General features: G+C 47.2%; 2 protein-coding genes across 6 annotated transcripts in view; one reads left to right on the top strand and one right to left on the bottom strand.

Annotated features, from left to right (window-relative positions):
* Positions 1–12,997, top strand: part of AGO2 (argonaute RISC catalytic component 2) — a 116,144-nt gene extending 103,147 nt beyond the window's left edge. For all 4 annotated transcript variants that reach the window (XM_034966651.4, XM_034966652.3, XM_034966653.3 and 1 more), the window contains 2 exons: positions 540–739; positions 1,003–12,997. In XM_034966651.4, coding sequence (XP_034822542.1) covers positions 540–739; positions 1,003–1,111 — 309 coding nt within the window. In that variant the 3' untranslated portion in view covers positions 1,112–12,997. The remainder of the gene's footprint in view (positions 1–539; positions 740–1,002) is intronic.
* Positions 12,998–15,411: 2,414 nt separating this feature from the next.
* On the bottom strand, positions 15,412–21,886 carry CHRAC1 (chromatin accessibility complex subunit 1). 2 transcript variants are annotated; one of them, XR_010113038.1, is made up of 4 exons: positions 21,513–21,856; positions 18,654–18,780; positions 17,605–18,023; positions 15,412–15,728 (listed from the first exon to the last, which is right to left on the bottom strand). XR_010113038.1 is itself a non-coding variant. In XM_034966649.3 (3 exons), the coding sequence occupies exons 1-3, from the start codon at positions 21,657–21,659 to the stop codon at positions 17,905–17,907; spliced, it is 393 nt and encodes a 130-aa protein (XP_034822540.1). In that variant the 5' UTR covers positions 21,660–21,886; the 3' UTR covers positions 16,455–17,904. The 2 variants fall into 2 exon arrangements, 1 of the variants encoding a protein (XP_034822540.1); XM_034966649.3 differs by lacking the exon at positions 15,412–15,728 and having other exon boundaries at positions 16,455–18,023; positions 21,513–21,886.
* Positions 21,887–24,600: the final 2,714 nt, after the last annotated feature.

Raw genomic sequence — 24,600 nt, 5'->3', positions numbered from 1 at the left:
AGTGCTGGGATTACAGGCGTGAGCCACCGGGCCCAGCCTGCTTTATATCTTTGCTATGATTTTTCTGTGTGTAAATAAATGTATACAGTTTTACAAATATGGGGCCATTTACTATATGTAGTTATGATGCTTTTTTTTTTTTTTTTTTTTTTTGAGACAGAGGAGTCTCTCTCTGTTGCCCAGGCTGGAGTGCAGTGGCGTGATCTCGGCTCACCGCAACCTCTACCTCCCGGGTTCAAGCGATTCTCCTGCCTCAGTCTCCCAAGTAGCTGGGACTACAGGCGCATGCCACAATTGTCTAGCTAATTTTTTTGTATTTTTAGTAGAGACGGGGTTTCACTATGTTGGCCAGGCTGGACTCGAACTCCTGACCGCGTGATCTGCCCGCCTTGGCCTCCCAAAGTGCTGGGATTACAGGCGTGAGCCTCCGCGTCCAGACTATGATGCATTTTTAATAATACAAATATAAATCTTCTCCACAGTATCCTTTTAAAGATTTTATGCGAGTCCAACTGTCTAATCTTCTGATCTGCTTTTAGGGGACAAGCAGGCCTTCGCACTATCACGTCCTCTGGGACGACAATCGTTTCTCCTCTGATGAGCTGCAGATCCTAACCTACCAGCTGTGTCACACCTACGTGCGCTGCACACGCTCCGTGTCCATCCCAGCGCCAGCATACTATGCTCACCTGGTGGCCTTCCGGGCCAGGTACCACCTGGTGGATAAGGAACATGACAGGTGAGTGGCATGCCTGGCTGGAGGTCACAGCAGGGGTGGTTTTTGCCACGGGTATTGGCAGCTGCTTTTCTGGAAGGGGAAGGGGCAGGGCCCCAGCGGCTGGAGCCGGCACCCCAGAAGGCCTGTTAATGGCACGGCCGTCAGCGTGGGACTCTTCCCTCTCCCAGGTTCCTGCCATGCCATCCCGACTTAGTGATCGACGCACCGCCTCATCGTGCATTAAGGCTGCACATTCTCATTCTCTCTCTCTCTCATCCCTGCAGTGCTGAAGGAAGCCATACCTCTGGGCAGAGTAACGGGCGAGACCACCAAGCACTGGCCAAGGCGGTCCAGGTTCACCAAGACACTCTGCGCACCATGTACTTTGCTTGACATGTTTTAGTGTTTAGCGATTGTGTACCGAGTGGGATTCACGAGACCAGCTACACTCAGACCAACAGATGGCCAGCCCTTCCGTGACAGCCAGCATCGAACATGAGACGTCATTGATTTTATTAGATTCTCCGTTTTCCAGAATGCCTTCCGTCCCAGATTTCAAACTTGGATTTTGAACTGCAGACCTGTATGAGAACCCAATGTCATAGGAAATATGGTTTGCTAAAATCTATAAGCTGCTTATTAAAACAGAGTCCCGTGTGTCCTAAAAATCTCCTAAAACCAGTCTATGAACTCAGGGCTTTAAAACATTTTTAATTTATTTGGTCATTCAATTTACTTGTTTTTAATACATGATTCTCTATGAAATTGATGGGCTCAAACTAGCTGTGAATCTTCTGAGAGTGAAAGCAACACAAAACACAAGTGTGGTTTTAAAGCCTTGAACATTCTGATGTTGTCACTAAAGTTGATTTCCAGGCGATGCTCGTGTGCCCCTGGCGTGGCTCACCCAAGTTCCTCGACTGAGGGCCGGTGGCCATGCAGAGGCGTCCGCAGGTGCCGTGTTCTGCCAGCACCGCCCTTCACCCGGCCTGAACTAAGGAGCAGTGGCAGAAGGTGGGCCCCGTGTGTTTACAGCATTTCCAGGTCCAGAGAGGTTGGCAGACAAGTGCCATTTTAATAAAAAATGTATTTAAAAAAAGAAAAAAGACAATATACTGACAGTCTAATCATCAGATTTGTCCTATAGGACTGTGACATTTATTTTCCAAAGTTTTTAAAGAATACGGGTCTGTGGTGATAAATACAGTACAATCCTTTTTCACTGTTATGTCTTTAATGTAAGAGAAAAATATATATATCTGGTTTGCAGTATTAATGTGATAGATAGATGCTGTTTTTTCATTTTATTGACTATGGGGTGCTTCTGTGATCTGTTTGGCATATCAAGAGTGTTTTGGAGCCTGGAGATGGGACCGCCTCTCAGTTCTTAGTGCTTAAGGACAGGAATATGCAATTGACTTAATGTGACAGCAACCCGCTTCCCCCCGTGGAGACTGTGCAGCGTGTACCCATGGGAGGGACGGATGTGCCCTCCGCGCCGCTCGCCACCCTCCCTGCCGCCTCATCCCCGTGTGTCACTCACTCAGCTGATGAAGCACAAGTGGAAATTATTTATTCTTGCATTGCTGGGAAACATTGATGTGTGGGGACTCACTCCTCTCCGTGTGCGCTTTTGTCAGATGACTTCCATAGATCTATGCACTGAGATTCGTAGAAAGCTGTCGGTGGTGGCTCTGCTGGGCGTGAGGCCGTCGGTCACAGCGAAGGAGCTTGCCTGGCCCTGGGAGGCCCAAGGATAGCAGGGCCAGCAGAGGGCATGGGCCGTTCTTCTGGGGTTTGCATTTGGGGCCCCAGACTTGGGTTTGCCAATCTAGAAACTGTTGCACTAAGAGTGACACCACGGACGATTTTGAAGGCTAACAACAGACAACTCTGTGCTGAGTGGGCTTTTTGTCTCTGTACACAGTTTTAGTAGGACTCAAATCCATGTTCCGTGTAGAGGCGTCAGGAAGGAGGCGAGCCTCCCCTAGTGCTGCTGTGCGCTCTGTAGGTCCCCTCTTCCTGCTGCTGTTCCCTCCCCGGCCCTGCGCGACACTTACCTCGGCACTGTGGTGGGGTGGGGTGCCAAAGGAGCTGCCTCCTGCTGAGCGGCACCCCCCCCCACCTTTGTGCTCAGCTGCTTTGGAGGCAGCAGGAGGGGCAGCAAGCCGCAGGTGGGGGGTCTCCCGATACCTCGCCTGGATATTGGCGGCAATGACAAAGGGATGACTATTATTTGTGAAGATGTGTACTCAGAGTGGTGTGTGTGTATGTGTGTGCACGCGTGTGTCCCTGTGTGTGTGTGAGTGTCTTATTAATGGCATTAGTCTCTTCTGGCTGTATTTTTTTTTTTTATCTTTTTAAATGACAGAAGCTCCCACTCTAAGAAATGGCAGTTCCTTTTGTTTTATTGGCAAGTGGCACTTTCTCCTGTTTTCAGAAGGATACAGACATGCTCGTAGCTTAAATTAATGGATGCATTCAAGCTAAGGAGGGAATCTTGTGACTAATAACTTTTCAAATCTGAAATTAGATGAGTTTCCAGCCATTTTTACAATCATCTGGAACCATGTGTCTCAAAGGTGTGTTTCTTCCACCTGCGTCAGGCTGTCTGGGGGGTGGCGGTTCTTGTTTAACATGCAGATTTGTGGGCCTGCTGCCACCTCCTGCATGCGGTACTTCAGGGCTGGCCCGGGCATCTGTGTCTAAGCGATGGCCTGCAGCCCTGGGCTCCCTGGGGTCTGAGGACCCAGCTCTGGTGGCACCCAGCAGGGAGGAGGTGCTTCCTGAGCGGATGCCTGAGACAGACTGGGCTGGCAGAAAAGTTGGACTACAATATTTTTTTTTAAATCATTTTGAAGGAAAACTTTCATTTTTAGTGGGCCAGAGTACTTCGAAAAGGGTACTTTTTTATAGCCCTATGCTTGTTTTATAAAACTTTTAATACTAAAAACATGAATAGACCAAACATCTCCAGCTGGGTCAGCTGCACACCTTTGTACATGTCTGATGATTCGAGTTTAAATGGCTGTAGTTACAATTTCTCAGGTAAACAATTGTTTTCTCAAATTTTTACCAATCCCTGCATTATTAGGATAAATTTTGAGACAGTGTAAAAACCTCAAAGTACAGTAGGGTAAGTCCCAGCCCTGTTCACGTGAAAGCCAGAGGTGGCCCTTCCCCGGCATCTGATCGTCTGATCATGTGGGTGCCTGGGGCCTCGCCACCCTTCCCTGTCCACTGCTGCCCCCTGGGGCCTGTCAAGATTTGAGGGGTGCCCACTCGCTGGCTTTGTCCCCATCCCACTGTTAAGTAAGGTGTGCCTTGCTTTAAGCAAACTGAATGTGAAAATTATGTTGTAGAAGTCTGGGTTTGTTAAAAGAAAAACTGGGATTTTATCTCATCTCTTTAAAAGAGGTCTCCCAATTCGATTTCTGTACTGGGACTCTTCCTGGTATGTTTTTACATGTTCACTTTTTAAAAGCATTGATGTACTCCCATCCTTTTACCACTACCCTATCACATTTGACAAGTTCTTGCTGTAATGACGACGCAATTAACGAACACCGGGTGAGCGGTGGAAAGCTGCCCTCGTGTGTGAGCCCTTCGGTGACGCAAAGCCACCGTCCTGTTGTTTTGTGTGTCCTAAGCTCAGATTTTCCTGGTTTGGATAAATTTTGTAAAACTGGGCGTAGCTGTACTTTTAGAAAGGGATCGTTTTCCTTAAGTTTTGGTTTTCTCTGGTTCAAGCAGTCTTTACATGCAGCCTTTTGATTGCACATCAGGGTCTCCCTTTTCTTTTCCAGATGATGTTGCTTTTCGGTGGTGGTCTCACACTCCTTTGAATGAATGTTTGCACTCTAGAACCACAAACGATGCGTGACCATTGTACAGCTTGCCCAAGAGGGAACTGTTGGAACCAGGCAGTGACCTCCACGCTGTTTGTTTGAGGCTGACCTAAACTGCTATCACTAATGTTTACCCCCGTGACGGAGTGCCCATTAGAACAGATCATGTCAGTTCAGTTCCTGTAGTGGGGTTAGTAGGTGGGGGGTTTTATTGTTGTTGTTATTTGTTACTTTTATTGCTGTTAAATGCAAATATTGCTATTTATTTTTTCCTTTCTGCTCTGGTTTGGTTTGGCCGACACAGATATTCCAGTGCATGTGGTACCTAATGGATATGATAGAAATTATTTCCCCAACTTTTATAAATTACCTAATGTTTACCTTCAAGTTTGCTGGATGATTTATTTTTGAAAGCCACAAATGTGATTTTTCTGGATGAATTGTTTTTCTTATATATGCAGCAATGTGATTTTACATTGATCAGCGGGGTGGTTTAAACTTTATTTTTACAAGGCAGTTTTTCAGTCAAATTATATATTTGATACAATATGCTAAGATAGACCGGCCACATGTCAGGCAGCCGGGACACCGGAGTGTCCCCAGGAGGCCTTTGGGGCTGGGGTGGCCCGTGGCTTGTTCCCTGCGTCTCTGGGAACTGGATGAGTCCTTCGGCGGGACTGTGACCCGCTGGACAGTTAAAAGGATTTTTCATGGGCATTTTCCTACACATAAGGCAGTTCCATTAGGAGGAGCTTTAGAAGTCGACATAATCCAGACAGTGGACAATCCCAGTGGCCCAGACAAGCCATACGACATTTTCCTGTGACCTCTCTCTCACCCATCTCTCACGCTCATGAGAAAAGGAATGTACAATAAATAGAAACAGAAACTTCCTCAGTGCTCATGCGCCTCACTTGCAGAACGTGAGTATTTCATTTATGTTTGAAGCCCTTCCCCAAAGTGACCGAGGAGTTGCACTCTAGCTGCCGTGCCAGCAGTCTCGTCTGCTGTGACGCTTCTCGGTGCGGATGCAGTGCACCTGTGACTTTGTCATGGGGGTGCCCCTGTTACACACACACACGCTGACTCTTTTTTATGAGGAAAATCTTCGACTCAAAATAATTGCACTGATTTTTTGACAACTTCTTTTTACGATGTCCCACTTCGCATCTGCTGTACTTGTTTGAGATGATTGTAAATAGATTTGTGGTAGGAGAAGTGACATGAATGCAACACGTGGCTCTGTTGTGGAGACACTGCCTCGTATTCAGTATTATGTGTTAGAGTTGTGTGGACTTAACTCTGTTCCGCCCTTTAGCTTCGTGTCTGTTGACCATTTATGAAGGACAAGTTCACCTCATTTTCTTTTTCTTCTGAAGGGAAGTTCTAGATCGGTTACTAGGAGAACATGGTCTCTTGGTGCCTGATGATTTAGTCCTAAGCAGACTCGTTGCAGTCTTGTGAACACTGTTGTGGTCTGTTTGATTCCTCGTCGCTTACCGTGGCTCTCCAAAGCATGGTCTTTGAGTTCCACCCAGCCTGGGACAGTCCGGACGGGAGGCATCTGCTCCGCCTGCTACTAGGACGCAAGGGCCTCCTTGCATCTCTGTGGTCAGAGTCATCTTAAAGCCATGAGGTTACTGTCGTGTCAAAGCTGTCATTTGTGCCCGTTATTTTGCTGGAGTAGCAGCGTGTGCTGTAGCCCCCGTGTGTCACTCTGTGGTCAGGCTACCCTGTGTCACACCCAGCAAGAAGTTTTTCAGCCCCAGACCAGAGTGTGTGTGTGTCCGAGTCACACCAGTGCCATTACGGTGCCCTCGCTTATGCTTCTTTCAGTATGTTTTGCCATGTTATTGTCTAAAGTGAATGTATTGGCTTAGCCAAATCACTACAGAAGGTGGTTCCTAAATACCTTTTAGTTTAAAAAAAAAATGCAGATAAAGGCTACCTCTGAATTCTCAATAGATTCATCATGTTTGCTCTTAAGTGTAGCTGTCCACACTGAAAACAGCCAATATGTTGCCTGAATAAACTGAATTGTGAACATCTATCTATCTGTTCAGTTCTGGCTTGAAAATGTGTGTGCCATACTGTGACCCACGGGCAGCCCCTCCTCCTCTACTGTGTCAGGTGGACCAGGGTCACCTCTGTTCTGCGCAGCTTTGAGATTCTAGGATTCTACGGCCGGCACGAATGGCATGGGAGGGTTCTCTGCACGGGACGGCATAACGGCATGCCGTCCTTCAGGCTGGCAGGAGCCTGCGCAGGTGTGGCAAAATCTTGAAACAGCCTGTGTCCTGCCTGGCTTTTCACTTTCCTATTTAATATAAGAAAGCACTTTTTTTTCTGCTTTACCTACAAATGGGTTGAAAATGGCCTCCTCTGTCCTCTCCTCTCTTTTATACACTCTGTAAAATCACAAAGGTGCTTCAACACCGACTGTCGTGCAAATAATACATTTTAAATAGTTGCATGGTTTCAAAGACAATGCAGACGTAATTGGCCTTTGACTCTGGGACCTCGGGTTACTCTCACTCCCTACTGCAAAACAAACTAAGGGTTGAAAGCAAAGCATTCTGTTCAAATCCAGGGCCCTTTGTTTGAAAAGAACACAGGGCCCACAGCTGGTGTTTTGAAGTAGAAGTTCCCACTAGTGGCGCAGTGGACCGTCTGATGCTGACTTGCAGGAAGTCGGTCATGGGAGGCTCTGAACACCCCTCCCTGTGATTAACCACTTTGCTGTCAGAAATGTCATTTTCCCCTACACTGTGCTGTGGGCCCGGGGCCTCCTTTGCTTCTTTCTTTGGGTTCCATATGTTCCCCGATCTTGAGGTTAGCGCTCGCCCCAATTTCTCCATGAGTTTACTTCTGAGTTGACAGGCGATGATCTGACAGTTGGAGGTGTCTGGGTGTTTGGAGGTGGCCCCGTTCTCATGTTGGCTGCTCATCAGACATTGAGTTTGGCCCCGGCGGTTCTACTACGTCACTACCTGGAAGCAATTGCCTTTAACACTCTGCTGTTTGGGGTTTCGATGCTTTTTATGCTGCGTTGCGTGCTTTCATTCCGGAAGAGCTAAGTGTCCTTTGCAGTCTCTCTGAGAATGTTTTGTAATTCTGCCGCCACGCTGTTCTGTGCGGACAGACCTCAAGAGGCTTGGGCCCCCATGGGTGTCCCACTGCCTGCCGGCCCAGGGTACAGGCTGCTTGGGTCCGCTGGGCTGGCCTTGGGCTGTCAGAATCTGGTCCAGGGTGTTTCGAGGGGACACTGCACAGCCGCTCGCCCCTCGACTCAGTCTTGGGAGCTGCAGCAGGCAGATCCACCGCAAGCTTCCTGCACGCGCGTCTCCGGAATGCTGCGCTGGGCCCTCCCACCATCTTCGCGTTTGTGAGAATTTACTCAGAAGTGAGAGAACTGAAGATTCCTGGTGCTTTTGTTAACACGTTTCTATCTTATTGGTTGGTGTGGAAATGTTAGATGTGTTGTTAGGTTTTTAAATGCGTGGGTGGTATGACTAAAGGGTTAAGTCCTCACCTCAGCCCCCAGCCCCCTTTTGGGGGGTAGGAAGAGGCTGAGTTATCTCCTATTTAAAACCTCCTTGGATTTAAGTAGTTCAGAGTTAAAGCTAAAACACCAAATATTAACTCTTTCCCCCAAGTGTCTCCAGGAACTGGACGTTGGGGCCATTCTCATTCAGTTCTTTCTGTAGCTCCAAGGTCCTTAAAATGAGTGAGTTGATCCCAAGAACACCCCACAGCACCAACCAGCAGGGCACAGTGCAAGCGACTTCATAGATCGGGGTGCTCGTGTAGGGGTCCGGGGCTCCTTTGAACTCTGGGAGTTGTGTGCACAGTCTTGGGTGGGAGACGGCAGGTCCCTCTGTCCCAAGAAGCTGGTGGTGCCAAGGCCTTCCTCGATGTCTCCATCGGTGCCAGCCTGATCACGTTCTGGAAGACCCAGTCTCAGACTCTGTGCCTTTAAAGTCCGGTCCTCAGTGTCCTTTCAGAATCATGTTGGGGCTGCGTTTCTCTGGGGAACTAAGCCTGTGCCATTCCACAAGGCAGGCGTGGACCTCCAGCCTTGGAAGCTTTCTTTCCACTCCTCAGCCCCTGACTTGTAAACTGTGATGCCATGCAGTCTGGAGCCGCGGGGGACGCACTCGGTCTCATTGCGGAAAACACTTGGTTCCAGTCGTGTGGTTTCTCCCATACCCTGACCAAGTCCACCTCTGCCAGGATTGCAGGAGATTGGTGCAAGACCCATCTCTTATGCATTGACCATGACCATCAGCAAAGCCTGGTGGTCTTGTTCTCATAGTCACTCGAGAAGAATATTTATTGTAATGGAAGTAGATTTTTTAAAAAAGGAATTGGAATCATGTCTTTGTAGAATGTGTGTGTGTGAAGTCCTCAGCTGTAAGGTGCTATTCAGTCCTGTGACCCTTATTTTGGAATGGTCTTCATTACTGTTGCTCTGTTTTGTGACTTCCTGGGAAACCGCTTACTTTGGTGTGGTGTCACCTTGAGCTGTGCACATAGGACACCAGTTTTGACTTACCTAACAGGCAGTTTTTATCTCTAGCTTTTTCAAGTCAGGTATTGAGCAGTTTCTTGGCCAATGGCCTGAGAAACCACCTTTCCCCGTCAAGGGGTGATTTTATTGGTTTTAAGTGGGGAAGTAATCCCATGTACTTATTTCTTAAATACCTAGGAAGTTCTTCTTGGTGGCTCCTCTTGGCCCTCCCCTCTTTCTCCCCCAACCCACCATCCTGAAAGGCAAGGAATGGCCTCTCCCTCCACAGAGGCAACGGCTGCAGAGGGAGCACTGTGGCGGCAATCCCAGTTCCTCTTCAAAGCCAAACAGACAACGCGCGACTCAAATCCTACAGTATGGAGGGTGGCGTTGCGTTGAAATTCCAGGCCTGAGTTTGATAGTGGATTTTAATGTAGTTGTTAAAGGTATGAATTCATGTTTTATAACTGTAGAGGCAAGCAAGTTTTTATTTTTTAAAAAGTTTTGAGAGAATATAAGTTTCTGTGCAGCAAAGTGGCTAATTACTCATTAAATACAGGAAAAGAATGTAGTATCTAAATCCAGCTTTTTCTTACCTCTGGTACACTTCAGATTACTTACCTAATACATATTGAGGGGTTTTAACCCTTAGTTTTATCAATTTTTCTAGTTTTATTTTATTTTTATAAAATAATTGAAAAAGAACCAAAAATGAATTCAGATGTTCCATAGATGGATTTTTGCCCCTTCTTAATTTTCTCCCACAATGAAAACATTTTAGAAGACATTTTGAATCAAAATGTATTATGACCATTGAAAGTTCTCTATTTTCTAAGAAGCTGAGCAGCTCCAAGGGCCTCGTTTCAGGTGGTACTCTATGTATTGTCTGTGGGCTTGTTTCTACCTGTACAGTGGAACCATGTGACCATGTCTTGTGCTTGCAATATAGAAACCATGCAGTGCTGTTTTGTGAATTGGCAGTTTCTGTATAAACTCTTATTTATATACATTGGCCTCTCTGTATGATTTTCCATTTGCTACATGAATTGTAAAATTAATTATAAAATTATAGTACCTGCTAAATACAATTCTGAGGCTTCATGTCATTGTCTTTAGTTGAATACCATGCTGTGTGTCTTGAAGATGTCCACGCTTGCATGATGCTAGGTGGCAATGCCACTTTAAATTAAGCCTTAATCAGACGTTAAATTTGTGAGTTTCAGAGTATGCAAAAATATTAGGCAGAGTGAGTGTAAACTGTTCAGATCAAGATGCTGTATCATAATTCAAGTTTTTTTTCTGGAGTTAAAGGGAAGCATTCAGTGATACACCTCTCTCTCTCTCCCCCTCTCTCCCCCCTCCCCCTCCCCCTCCCTGTCTCTGTCTCTGTCTCTCTTTCTCTCTCTTGTCTAGCTTGGCTATGGCCATAGCTTGATGAAAATGGACCATTGTGCATTTCTGTGACAGTCAAAAAGACCTGTTCTAAAAGTCTTGCGACTTTTTCAGGGTTTTTTTTTTTTTTTCACGTTTCTTTTTTTTTTTCCCCCTCCAGTCTGAGATTTCTGTGTGGCTGATGGAGAGTGTAATTTGGGCGTAGGTCTTATTTGCAAACCTGCTCATGTTCTAAGCTTTCTTCAGGTAGTACCACCTGTCATCGCTTCTGCATATGATTTAAATGGATTTTTGTTTTTATAAAAGTATCATAAATTTAGAGATAAAATGGAGGGGACCCAGCTTTCTTTACAATGTGGATCTACCTCAGTTAAACAGTTGGGTGCTATTACTAAGTCTGTCAAATTAAATTGGAAAAAGTAACCAAACAGTGAGATACAACTCCACATGAAACTTGAAATTGTAATTTCCGTTTATTTAATGATATTTTTATTTATTTGTGCCTTTTATGTTGAACCCCAATGCATTGAAAAAATTCAGTATGAAACAGTACATATTTTATTTATATTACAGGTGGGGAGAAAAGTCCAATTGGTCATGGAATTTGATAGACTTTTCCCCAGCCAACTGCTACAGTGTATTATAATCCCGACTGCCCCCCTGTGAAAAGAAAAAAAAAAAGTCCAAGAGCAAATTTAACATTTTACAAACAATAAAGTCCAAACTCCTCTATGCACATATTTATAGCTTATCACTTCATTTTCTGTGCCAGTGAAGGGGTGGCCAGAAAAAAAAATCCCAAGTACCCTCATCATTGCTTTTCTAGCCATTCATGCCCCCTCTTCCTCTGGCACATTTTCTAAGAGTTTATTTCATAAGCAGCAAACGGACTGTTGTCGATTTCATCTCTCCTGACCTACCTGGTGGAGGTGCTAATGGCCATGGACAGAAAGGGGCGAGCCAGAGCTCGTGGCTTTGTGGAGGCAGAGGCCTGCATTCAGCAGCGGCCCTGTGTGCCTGTAAGTTAGGAAGGCTTTCTGACAGGTAAGAAAATGAGATAGGTTGATGACTTACCATGCTTTTATATTTGGCAGTTTACAATTCTAGACTTTTCCTACTATGGCGATCTTTTTTTACTTAATTCTTTGGAGGTAACAATATTTTGGAGTCTTAAGAATTTGATTTTATACCGATAAGAAATAAAAATTAGGGATCTTTCCTGTAGTATATAGTTTTACTATTTTAAAGAGATCTCTGAATTTTACAAGAGAACCAACATTCCTTAATGGCAGAACTTTGAAAGTTGATTTGGGAGGCTTTTTGCTGCAGGATCTCAAAAATAAAAAGAGAGAGAGATGATTCTACTTAAATGTTTTTAATTTTCTAACTTCCATCAGGTTGATACTTAAGCTCTATTTTGTAAAGAGTAAATCATCCTTTAGTATGCTGCATAAGATGATCAGCATTCTTGCACTTTCTCAGTAATAAGACGTGCCGGGCAATTGGCTCCCCAGGACGCATTGTGTTTTTAACCTAACGAGAGGACTTTGGGGCAGGTGATTAAATTTATATAGGTACCTCAAGAAAAAGAACCTGAATATGCTGCATTTTCTTTCTTTAGCTTTTACATGTAGCATTTTGTTTTGCTTTTGTTATTTTTGTTTAGATATATGCTTTTTGGACCCCAATAGACTGTTGAAAGAAATTTAAAAATTACTCTTGTAGGGATATAGTATCCTTTAAAAATAAAAAAAAAATTTTTTTAAATTGCTGCAATATCTGGCTCGAAGGTTGCCCTATATTAGAATAATACTTTAGCCAAATACACCTGAGGAGGCAGACACTGTGTTTATAAGCAGACAATAATGTTCTGAATCCTTCCTGTTCATGCTGCTTTCTTAATTCATTTCTCCATGTCATCAAGAGGTTGGATAACTTATTTCTAAGCTCAAGGTTAAAAATCATGTCACCTTTTTTTTTTTTTCCCCCAACACAGACCTCAGAAAAATTGCGATTGAGGAAGTAGCATGATCCTAAATGTGTTGCTGAAATCAGGCAGCCCGAGCCTCTGGTCTCTCCAGAGAGCCCGTCTTCACATTTCTCTATTCCTCAGCACTCACCCGAAACTGAACAGATGGGGAGTGGTCTTGATTGTCAAGATAAAACTGGTGAAGAAAGCTAAATGCTGAGAAACTGAGCATCTATTGTCGTGTTTAAGCTTAGCTGGGTCCTTTCTAGTTTGTTTTTACAGCTTACTAGGTGAAGTAGTTTGCACTATTTTTGCAATAAATTCATGGAAAACCTAACAGTTACTTGTTTTGTTTCTTACTGTGTGTATATAAACTAATACTAAAAGTTTGGCATAGTGTTTTTTCACCTCCTTACATAACCCCTAACATGCACAGAATGCTGTAAATCTGATAAAATATGATGTGAATGATATTTTATAAAGTTATTTTGTATGGTGTCAATTTTGTTTTGCCTCATAGTATGTCAGCAAAAAATTAAATAAAAGTCCTCCTATTTACAGCTGCCTCTTCCAAAAATCTTCAATTCCTCACCTACTTCTTTAGGCACTTCCTTCTGCACAGGTTATGATTCCAGCTCCCGAGGCAGAAGCGTGCCTTCAGGGATGGAAGTCCAGAGCCCTGTTCCACAGAGGGCTGTTCCTTGAAGAATGTACTTGGCAGAGCTGGGCATTACCCGAGGATTTGGGTTTGGGGGATGAGAACCACAGGCATGAGTTGGACTAGTGGGAGCAGCCATGGTGTGTCGGATAGTTGGCTGTTTCTGCTCCTGCAGCATGAGAAAGGATCAAGAAGCCATTCAGCTAAGCCCGTCACGAGCAAGGTCCTGAGTTCCGTGTTGAGTGTGGGAACCTGAGCTGGTACCGTCCTGGTTCGCGGCCTGGACAGCCACTTTGCTACTCTATCCTGGCTAGGTTTACCATTGGCGCTACTCTCAAATCCCTGGTGGCCTCACCCTGACTGGGCTGTTTTTGACTTCTGCTGTCTATACTGAGAAGATGACGTGCTGGGAAAGGAAAAGGGGGCTTTTCCTTTTTTTTTTTCTTTTTTGAGATGGAGTCTCACTTTGTCACCCAGGCTGGAGTACAGTGGTGCAATCTCAGCTCACTGCAACCTCTGCCTCCTGGGTTCAAGCGATTCTCCCACCTAAGCCTCCCGAGTAGCTGGGACTATGGGCCTGCACCATCACCATGCCCGGCTAACTTTTGTATTTTAGTAGAGACAGGGTTTCGTCATGTTGGCCAGGCTGATCTTGAACTCCTGACCTCAGGTGATCTGCCCCCCCCCCCCCGGCCTCCCAAAGTGCTGGGATGACAGGCGTGAGCCACCGTGCCCGGCCAGGCTTTTCCTTTTCTTAAGAAAGCCCCCAAATGGCAGCAAATCCCTAGGCTGTACATCACTGCTGAGGCAGGCCAGGATTTTGTCCTTATTTCAGGTTTCCAAATTTTAAGAACAATGTTACAGAAAAATGTGAAAATTCAGATAAAGAGCTATCTCTAGTCACGACACATAGGTAATTAACCTTAACATTCTGATCTATCTTGTTCTGCAGTCTTGTTTTTTTAAACAAAAATCAAGATTTACTTTTTTCTTAATGTATCTAGAACCCTTTACTACTTCTTAGTATACAAAGCACCTCTGTGCCCACTGGCCCTGGGACATGCTAGTCAAAACCGGAAGAATACACAGAAATTCATCTACAGCAATATACTCACTTGATATGGCCTTTGTTATATTCTCGCTATTTCACCATCATTTACTGAATGGCCAGAAGCAGTAATGATTTAACACTTGCAAGCGAGAGCAAAAGATTCATCTTCATAAAATCATTTTGATGATAATCTGACAGCAGTATGCAAGGTGGAAAGAGGAAAGGCTGTAGGCACTGTGAGGAAACCACTTAGGAAGCTACTGTAACAACCTGGCACCCGGTTCAAGGAGGAACTGAAAGGGTGAGTGTTCCCTGAATGATCGGATCTCAAACACTTATGGTGCCTTAAGAATGCTTCAGGCTGGGCGCAGTGATTCATGCCTGTAATCCCAGCACTTTCAGAGGCCGAGGTGGGTGGATCACTTGAGGTCAGGAGTTCAAGACCAGCCTGGCCAGCAAGGTAAAACCCCATCTCTACTAAGAATACAAAAATTAGCCGGGCATGGTGGCACACACCTGTAATCCCAGCTACTCGAGAGGCTGAGGCAGGAGAATCACTTGAACCTGGGAGGTGGAGGTTGCAGTGAGCCAAGATCGTGCCATTGCACTCCAGCCTGGGTGACAGAGCAAGACTCAGTCTAGAAAAAAAAAAAAAAAAAGAGAATGAAAAGTGACTGGGAGAAAATGTTTGCAAATCTCCTATCAATCATCAGGCAAATAACTTGTATTAAGAATATATAAATCTCTCAAAACTCAACAAAAACTGACATGAATTTTTGTAGGGGCTGCAGAGCCACTGGAACTCACTACTGGTGGGACTGCAAAATGGCACAGCCACTTTGGAAAACAGTTTGGCAGTTTCTTCTTATAAACGTCTGTATTGCATTCCACTCATAAGCATATACCCAAGTAAAATGAAATCCTGTGTTCACACAAAACCTGTACACAGGCCATGCACAGTGGCTCACACCTGTAATCCCAGCGCTTTGGGAGGCTGAGGTGGGCGGGTCACTTGATTGAGCTCAGGAGTTCGAAACCAGCCTGGCCAACATGGCAAAAACCCATCTCTACTAAAAATACAAAAATTTTCCAGGTGTGGTGGTGGGCGCCTGTAATCCTAGCTACTCAGGAGGCTGAGGCAGGAGGATGGCTTGAACCTAGATAGGAGAGGTTGCAGTGAGCCAAGATTGCGCCACTGCACACCGCCCTGGGCAGCAGAGTTTGCAAGACTCCATCTCAAAAAACACAAACAAACAAAAACCCTGTACACAAATACTTATAGGGCTTTATTAATTATAGTCATCAAGGCCAGGTGTGGTGGCTTATGCCTATAATCCCATCACTGGGAGGCCGAGGTAGGCGGATCATTTGATGTCGGGAGTTCGAGACCAGCCTAGCCAACATGGTGAAACCCCATCTCTACTAAAAGTACAAAAAAATGAGCCAAGTGTGGTGACGCCGTGCCCGTAATCCCAGCTACTCAGGAGGCTGAGACCCAAGAATCGCTTGAACCCAGGAGGCGGAAGTTGCAGTAAGCCATGATCATGCCACTGCACTCCAGCCTGGGTGACAGAGTGAGACCCTGTCAAAAAAAAAAAAAAAAAATTACAATCATCAAAACTAGAAACAATCTAAATGGGTAATTATCCATATACCTGGAAAATGCATAAACAGATACATCCATACAATGGAATCCTACTCAGCAATATAAAGGAATGGACTGCTGATACCTGTGACAACACGGATGAATCTCAAATGCATTCTGCTAAACAGAACAACTGCAGACTCAAATGCTACATACTGAATGATTCCATTTATATGACATTCTGGAAAAGACAGGCCAGCAAACTGGTCTGTAAGCCAAATCAAGTCATTTTTTAATGGCACATAAGCTAACAAGTATTTACATTATTAAATGGTTGGAGAAAACAGTATTTCATGACACATGAAAATTACACAAAACTCAAGTTTCAGTTTGCAGAAATAAAGCTCTATTGAAACACAGCCACCTGCATTCCTTCATCTAGTAATTACCTGGCTGCTTTCGTGCTACAACAGCTGAGTTCAGCAGCAGCAACAGAGACTATAAAAGCCCACAAAGCTTCAACTATTTACTGCATGGCCCTTTCCAGAAAAAAATTTGATGACACCTGCTATAGGGACAGAGAATAGCTTGACGGTTGCCACGGTAAAAGGTGGGGAAGGAGCTGACCACAGGGAATTTACTGGAGGGTGATACAGCTGTTAATTGTGGTGGTGGTAGTGACTTGACTGCATTTGCCAAAACTCAGAACTGTACACCAAAAAGTAGATTTTAAAATATTTTATTTTAAAATAAATGTTAATGAACAAGAGGGACAGAAAACACCAGTGGTTGCTAGGGGGCAGGAGAAGAGACTAAGTACAGGGAACAGAGGGGAATGTCCTGGGTGGCAGAACTGTCCTATCGATTGGTTACAAAACTATGCATTTGTCAAAATTCACAGACTAGACACTAAAAAGGGTGATTTTACTGAATGTAAATTATAAACTTTTTTATTTTTAAAAAAGAGATAATGAAGGCCAGGCATGGTGGCTCACGCCTGTAATCCCGGCACTTTGGGAGGCTGAGGCAGGTGGATCACTTGAGGTTAGGAGTTTGAGACAAGCCTGGCCAACATGGTGAACCCCGTCTCTACTAAAAATACAAAAATAGATTGGGCATGGTGGCACACGCCTGTAATCCCAGCTACTCGGGAGGATGAGGCAGGAGAATCACTTGAACCTGGGAGGCGGAGGTTGCAGTGAGCTGAGACAGCGCCACCGCAATCCAGCCTGGGCAACTGAGTGAGAATCTGTCTTTAAAAAAAGTAATAATAATAATGAAATGAGAGGAGCCAAACATTTACCCTAGGTGGAAAAAAAAAATTGGGCTTATGATAGGTTTTCTCTTATAGACAGTAAAAAGAAGTGCCAGGAATTTAAAGCAAAGAACAGTAAGATGAGAGAGATCTTCAATATACAAAATGTTTCAAAATTCTTTTTTTAGTACAACATGCTTATACAAGAGGTAAGACTTATTTTTGTATTTGATTTGATAATTTGACTTGGAATTTTTCTGTGGAAATAAAAGTGTTAGAATGCTTATTTTTAAATTTCTCAAAATTTGCAGGCAGTAAGCAAGGCCTTAAAGCCATAGAGGGCTCTAAAACTAGTTCCATAAAGCATTTTACTGTAAAAATATGTACAGATCTTTAATAGAAAAGTATATTTCTTTACAGTAGAAAAATATCTGAAGTCAACTTTTCTTAAGACAAAAATTCAAATGTAACATACTACCTAAACTATAAATTTAGCTAAAACTGAATCGAGCTGTTTATAAGAACTGATTCCAAAATATACATATATGCATTTACATAACCGATATGTAGAAGCTCTTCAAAATCGACTGTAAATTGAAAAGTTAAAATTGGCCTTGCCTCTGCAGTTTGGAGCTGCAATGGCTGCCAGTATCGGCTGTTTTCTTGGTGCCTGAGCTGCAGGGTGGGCCTGTCAAGGAGGGGCTGCTGTCTGGGTCGCTTTCCCTCCGGCTGTCTGTGGCGTAGGTACATGAGGTGCTCAATCTCGGCCTGGAAAGAATACCTCGAAAGAATACCACGCACTGGAAGTCTGTGAAGAAGTGAAGACGCTAAAAGCGGGCAGTGCTGTGTTTACTTAGAGACAGTGGAGAGGGTCCAGGGCTGTCCTCGCCAGGCTGGTTTTTAAAGCACTTTTTCGGTTTAGGAGTCAGCTTCATCATGGTCACTTTCATTATCATTGTCATTCTCATCTTCTTCCCTCTTTTCCTCTTTAAGCATTTTCAGGTATTTACTAGCTAAAATCTTCTTTGGTAATATATCTTAAAAACATAAAGCGTACATCAGCAATTGGTTATGGTAGACTATGAACACAGCAATGCACATTTCAAAATGTACTAGTTCCTGCTTTGACCTCTATAAGAGGTTCCAAAACAAGATGAAATTCAGGCTGCATTTCTGGGTAAAATATCAAAGAAACTAGCATTGTCTCCCAACGAACGCTATAGGCCTCTTTCCAGTCCAGTGAGTACAAACCATGGTGTCTCTATGAGCTGCTTTTATGAGCAACCCTGCCCGACTACCTGAGATAGCCTAGGCTAGCCCCAGGGTAGACTTAAGCTCTAACTACAGCCATGTAGACCCACCCTGAGTTTTCCCTTCAGTGGCAGGAAGGGTCCCTGTAGAGAGTAAAGGACTGCCCAGCATACGCGGCCAACCCACATCTTGTGAATGTTGTTGGCTTCACTATTGTTCTAGGTGGACCACATGACAAACACATTCAAACAGAGAAGACTAAAAGTATCTTCCTGTGACAGCTCATAGTACTTTGCGGCTTGGAAAAAGTAGCAAAAAGTCTAATTTTCCGTGAGAGCAGAAGGGAGGCAAGGGGTGGGGAAAGAGCTATTGATTACTAATCATTTTTTAACCAGAATGTTTCAAAGACTAAGTACCTGCAAGAAACTGAAAAGTTTCTGATTGCTGTGCAGTGTTTGCTAAATCACTGTAAGTCAGTACTTTCTTTTCCTTTCCACTGCCGTGTCTGTAGGAATAGGTGGCTAGGCATTGAACAAAGAGCTCCTAGAACAAAATGAAAAATGCAAATGAAAGGTGTGCTTTGAAAATGTACCACAGAGCTTAATTTTTAAAATTACATTGTTGATTCCTTAATTAGGCTTAAAAGTATATTAAGACCAAGATTCTCTTGGTTTCTCAAATTAAATTACAGGAAATCACTGGGGATGCCAGGCGTGGTGGCTCACGCTGGTAATACTAACACTTTGGGAGGCTGAGGCAGGCGGCTCACTTGAGGTCAGGAGTTTGAGACCAGACTGGCCAACATAGTGAAACCCCATCTCTATTAAAAATACAAAAATTAGCTGGGCATGGTGGCGGGTGCCTGTAATCCCAGCCAGCGGGAGGCTGAGGCAGGAGAATCGCTTGAACCTGGGAGGTGGAGGTTGGAGGTTGCAGCACTATGGCCTGGGTGATCAAGCAAGACTCCGTCTCAAAAAAAAAAAAAAAAAAAAAGAAAAAGAAATCACTGGGGAAAAGAAAAACATGAGGTCAGAAAGAAAGCAAAGCCAGTATCAAAATTGGCGGAGAAGCAGGCATTTTCCAGAGGCTTATTTTAGATGTCTAACTTACGAAAAAGATGAATCGTAACTGTTTAATGACCAACCTCTAGAGTAAAAGAAAGAAGCGGCCGGGAGCTGTGGCTCAGGCCTGTAATCCCAGCACTTTGGGAGGCCAAGGACGGCGGACCAAGGATGGTCAGGAGATCGAGACCATCCTGGCTAACACGGTGAAACCCCGTCTCTACTAAAAATAAAATAAAATAAAAAACAAAATTAGCCGGGCGTGGTGGCGGCTGTAGTCCCAGCTACTCGGGAGGCTGAGGCAGGAGAATGGCGTAAGCCCGGGAGGCGGAGCTTGCAGTGAGCCGAGATCGCGCCACTGCACTCCAGCCTGGGCGACAGAGCGAGACTCCGTCTCAAAAAAAAAAAAAAAGAAAAAAAAAGAAAAAAATAGAAAGTAGCAAAAAGCCATTCAAAAATTCTATTTGGCTCAGGAATACCTTTTTAGTCTTCTATTTGCATACACTGTTTCTAAGGTGGTTCACCTACAACTATAGTGACCACAGCTTACATTCTGCCAAAACTTTTCTATTCTAGGAACTGACATACAACCCTCAGACCTAATGAAACAACCGGAACTGATCTTCTCCCTCCTGCACCCCAGTTCTTATAGCAGGGCCAAGTCTTCATTTTTACAGAGGCTGAACTGAGCCTCTTTCTCAAGGTTTTGACTTCAATGCATCTAGTTCAGTTAATAAGGGATGAGAAAGACGGGCGTGATGGTTCACGCCTGTAATCCCAGCACTTTGGGAGGCTGAGGCAGACGGATCACCTGAGGTCAGGAGTTCAAGACCAACTTGGGCAACATGGTGAAACCCTGTCTCTACCAAAAAATACAAAAATTAGCCGAGTGTGATGGCAGGCACCTGTAATCCCAGCTACTCAGGAGGCTGAGGCAGGAGAATCATCTGAACCCGCGAGGCAGAGGTTGCAGTGAGCAAGACAGTGCCACCGCACTCCAGCCTGGGAAACTCCATCTCAAAAAATAAAATAACGGGTCAGAAGTGCCTGCATAAATCCTCATTCCTTAATACCAATAGAATGAAATTGTATAGGAAAATACAAATGTCCCCAGATGAAATGCTGAATATGCAATTATTTCCCTGGGCTCTAGGAAAACACGGCTCTGACATAAAGCGGGCAAGAAACCTGTAATTTCCCACTTCCCTTAGTTCTAGTCCAACACTGCAGGGACATCATATACTTAACTACAAGTAGGGACTGGAAAATAGAATCCAAGACAAGCTAAAGCATTTAACTGTGTAGCTGAAACATGGCCCAGTGTCAGAACAGGAAAACATCTGGCCTAACACTATCGAGATGCAATTTTTTTAAAAAAAGACTAAATTATTTTGCAGCCAGGAGGATGCTAAACAGGCTGTAAAACTTAAGTTCCCCGGACTTCCTTAAATTCTGGTTGGGGGATGTGCTGCCTCTTAGACGAGGGGCCCCAGGTGTGGCGGGCGGGAGGGCTCGAAAGCCTCGGATCGCTGGAGCTGGCACCGCACCCGCGGGAAAAGAGCCTCGAGTCGCGGGTGAAGCGCCCGGCTGCCCCTCCCACGGGACACTGGAGGAGTTAGGGCCCTCAAAGCACGAAGCAGTCCAGTGACAAGAAAAAGGCAGGCCGGGAGTAGGGAGTCGCGGGTGAAAGAGCCCCCAAAGAACCCAAATGAGAAGAGCGCCACTAGGCGCCGACGCCCACGGGTAGGGCCGGAAACTGAGCGCCGCACGCGAGGGAGGACGTGAGCGCACAGGTGGGAGGGACGAAAGGCGCGCAGAGGAACGCGGGAGCTTACGGGTTTGCCGAATGGAAGCGCGAGAGAAACGGCGGGAGGACAGTGGGGTGGGCGGGGCGAAGGTGCGCATGGAAGGAAGGGGCGGGCGGAGCGAAAGAAGGCGACAAAGGGCGGGAGAGGCGCGCGGTAGGCGAGGCGAAGAAACTGGAGAACATGAGGCAGCGGCGAGGGGTGGGCGGGGCGAAGACGCGCGAGAAAGTGTGGGGGCGCGCGGGCACCGAAGCGCGCGCCGGCGTGGGACGGGGACAGCGGGGCGCGCGCGAGCCCGGCAAGAGCAGCCGGCGGCGCGCGGGCCTAAGGGGACTGGGCAGTGCCCAGAGCCCGGCGGGGCGGGGCGCGAGAGGTAAGGGCGGCCCACACCCCCGCCCTGCCCCCTCACCGTGGCCTTGGCCGTGAGCACCAACGCCTCCTGGTTGATGCTGGACACCTCGGGGGAGCTCTTCATGATGACCCGGATGCGGGATAGAGGCAGGGAGATGAGCCGCTGCTCCCCGCCCTTGTCTTTACCCACGACCACGTCCGCCATCTTCCCGCCCCTCGCGCGGGTGCCCGCAGCCGGCGGGCCCGACCGCGAAGTGGCTGCCCTGCCCGGCCAGCTGGTGGGTACGGGGAGCCGCGCCCGCTGCCCCGTGGGAGTTGTAGTGTGGGGAGGCGCGGCCGCGAGGCCGGGAGCGGCCCGTCCGGGAAACTACGAGCTCCGTGAGGCCTCGCGCCCCCAATCTGCGCATGCGCCGGCGCTCGGACACCGCCCCCGAGTGCGAGGCCCGGCGCGGAACCGGGAGCCGAGAGCCTGGCGGGGGCGGGGCGCACCGCGCCGCTCCCGGGAGTCTCCGGGCTGCGGTCGCGGAATACGACTTTGATCCGCGGGTGAGGGCTCTGTGAATGGGCAAGCAAAGCCCTCTGACTCCGGGCCTCGTGGCTGGGTGCTGTGTGTTAAGCGCCTGCGCTGTACTAGGACCGGGCGTGCCGCCGTGGGCAAAAAGTGACGCTTTCTTGAAGCACAAAGTCCAGGGGGGACGACCAAGCGGACAGCGAATGCGTCCTGCGCCGGTAGCCAGGCGACCGGTGGAAGAGCAGAGTCCAGCGCGGGCGATGCGGCGGGGCCAGGCTTGCTGCGCCGCGGGGTGATTGGGAGAAGCGCCTTCCTGCGGGGTGATTGGGAGAAGCGCCTTCCTGCGGGGTGATTGGGAGAAGCGCCTTCCTGCGGGGTGATTGGGAGAAGCGCCTTCCTGCGGGGTGACTGGGAGAAGCGCCTTCCTGCGGGGTGACTGGGAGAAGCGCCTTCCTGCGGGGTGACTGGGAGAAGCGCCTTCCTGCGGGGTGATTGGGAGAAGCGCCTTCCTGCGGGGTGATTGGGAGAAGCGCCTTCCTGCGGGGTGATTGGGAGAAGCGCCTTCCTGCGGGGTGATTGGGAGAAGCGCCTTCCTGCGGGGTGATTGGGAGAAGCGCCTTCCTGCGGGGTGATTGGGAGAAGCGCCTTCCTGCGGGGTGATTGGGAGAAGCGCCTTCCTGCGGGGTGACTGGGAGAAGCGCCTTCCTGCGGGGTGACTGGGAGAAGCGCCTTCCTGCGGGGTGACTGGGAGAAGCGCCTTCCTGCGGGGTGATTGGGAGAAGCGCCTTCCTGCGGGGTGATTGGGAGAAGCGCCTTCCTGCGGGGTGATTGGGAGAAGCGCCTTCCTGCGGGGTGGAGGACGGAGAGCTGCCCTGAGGTGGTCCCGGAGTCTGGTGGCAACGGCCTCTTCGGGACTGCTCCGAGAGACGGTGTGCAGAGCCTGGCGTGCTCGCCGAGGTCTGACAGGCAGCCCGGGGCTAGGTCCTGTTGGATTTTTTTTTCTAAGGAAAATGGGAAGTGGTGGTAGGGTTTGAGCAGTGGAGTCCCGGGCAGTTTTAAAAGGATCCCTGCAGCTGCCGGCTGGGAGGGCGTGGGTGCGCGTAAGGCCGGAATCACAGAGACCAGGTAGAAGAGGATTACGAGAACCCAGGAACGTGGCCCTCAGGAGGCCGGCAGTACCAAGGGGACAGCAGCTGGGAGGAGAGAGGCAGGAGATGGTCAGGGGCCAGACCAGGGAAGGCCGTGGAGACCGCAGAATTCGCTCTGAATGAGTGGGGAGGCCCTTGGAAGAGTAAGGGGTCCAACTTAACTTTTTTTTTTTTTTTTTTGACACAGAGTCTCGCTCTGTCGCCAGGCTGGAGTGCAGTGCGATCTCGGCTCACTGCAACCTCCAACACCCCGATTCAAGCAATTCTCCTGCCTCAGCCTCCTGAGTAGCTGGGATTACAGGCACGCGCCACCCAGCTAATTTTTTGTATTTTTAGTAGAGACGGGTTTTCACCATGTTGGCCAGGATGGTCTCGATCTCCTGACCTCGTGATCCGCCCGCCTCGGCCTCCCAGAGTGCTGGGATTACAGGCCTAAGCCACCGCTCCTGGCCACCAACTTAACTTCTGCCAGGATCATGGGAAGTGGTAGGGTTTGGGGTCTGATTTCAAGAGGGAGCTGCTGTGGAGTATCAGCACAGCTTACTGAGATATCAGAAAGGCCTTGGTAAAGAGCCCTTTACTGAGACAGGGAGCACATTTTGGCAGAGGTTTGAATTGGAGCGTGTTAAGTGTAGTGTCTTCTTCACCACTGTGACGTGAGGTCCTGGCGCAAATAATTGAGCACAGAAATACATGTCAGGCATTGCTAGGCACAAGGGTACAGCCAGTGAGCAGGGCTGCCATGGTCCTTGCCCTCTTAGAGCTGACCTTCAGGTCTGAGGGAGACTGAAAAATAAGTAAGAATACCTCCAGCCGGGCGCTGTGGCTCACGCCTGTAATCCCAGCACTTTGGGAGGCCGAGGTGGGTGGATCACCTGAGGTCAAGAGTTCGAGACCAGCCCAACCAATATAGTCAAACCCCATCTCTACTGAAATTACTAAAATTAGCTGGGCGTGGTGGTGGGCACCTGTAATGCCAGCTACTCGGGAGGCTGAGGCAGGAGAATTGCTGGAACCCAGGAGGCAGAGGTTACAGTGATCCGGGATCGCGCCACTGCACTCCAGCAGCCTGGGCGACAGAGGGAGACTCCATCTCAAAAAAAAAAAAAAAAAAACAATACACCTCCAATGCTGAAAGCTACGAAGGAAACAAAACCATGTGCGAGTGATAGGGCAGCCCTTCTGGGAAGTGACATTTGTGCCCAGATCTGAAGAAAGAAAAGGAGCCACTCATACAGAAAGACTGAGACAAGATGAGCTTTCGGGACAAGTCAGGCTCTAGGGAGAACACCTGACGAGGAAAGTGCCTGGGCAGTTTGAGGAACTGAAAAGCCAGTGTGTCTGGAGCTTAGTGAGGGAGGCAGAGAGCTGGGAGGTGTGGTTACCAAGGTAGGTGGGACCGGCTCTGGCCCTGGGTAAAAAGTTTGACTTTCATTCCAAGAGTCATGGAAAGTAATGAATTTTGAACTCGAGGTGGTGCATGCCTG

The sequence above is a fragment of the Pan paniscus genome, chromosome 7 (genome assembly GCF_029289425.2).
Source record: "Pan paniscus chromosome 7, NHGRI_mPanPan1-v2.0_pri, whole genome shotgun sequence".
Taxonomy (NCBI): Eukaryota; Metazoa; Chordata; class Mammalia; order Primates; family Hominidae; genus Pan; species Pan paniscus.
The sequence above is the reverse complement of the archived record's forward strand: the minus strand, read 5'-3'. Positions and strand labels throughout refer to the sequence as shown.

What these genes read in the sequence shown, in the direction of transcription:
- CHRAC1 (XM_034966649.3), bottom strand. Translation starts at nt 21,659, where the DNA reads ATGGCGGACGTGGTCGTGGGTAAAGACAAGGGCGGGGAGCAGCGGCTC. An exon ending in TGCTCACGGCCAAGGCCACG is followed by an intron (nt 18,781 to 21,512) that starts GTGAGGGGGCAG and finishes ATTTTGTTCTAG; the next exon opens with GAGCTCTTTGTTCAATGCCT. An exon ending in AACTTTTCAGTTTCTTGCAG is followed by an intron (nt 18,024 to 18,653) that starts GTACTTAGTCTT and finishes TATGTTTTTAAG; the next exon opens with ATATATTACCAAAGAAGATT.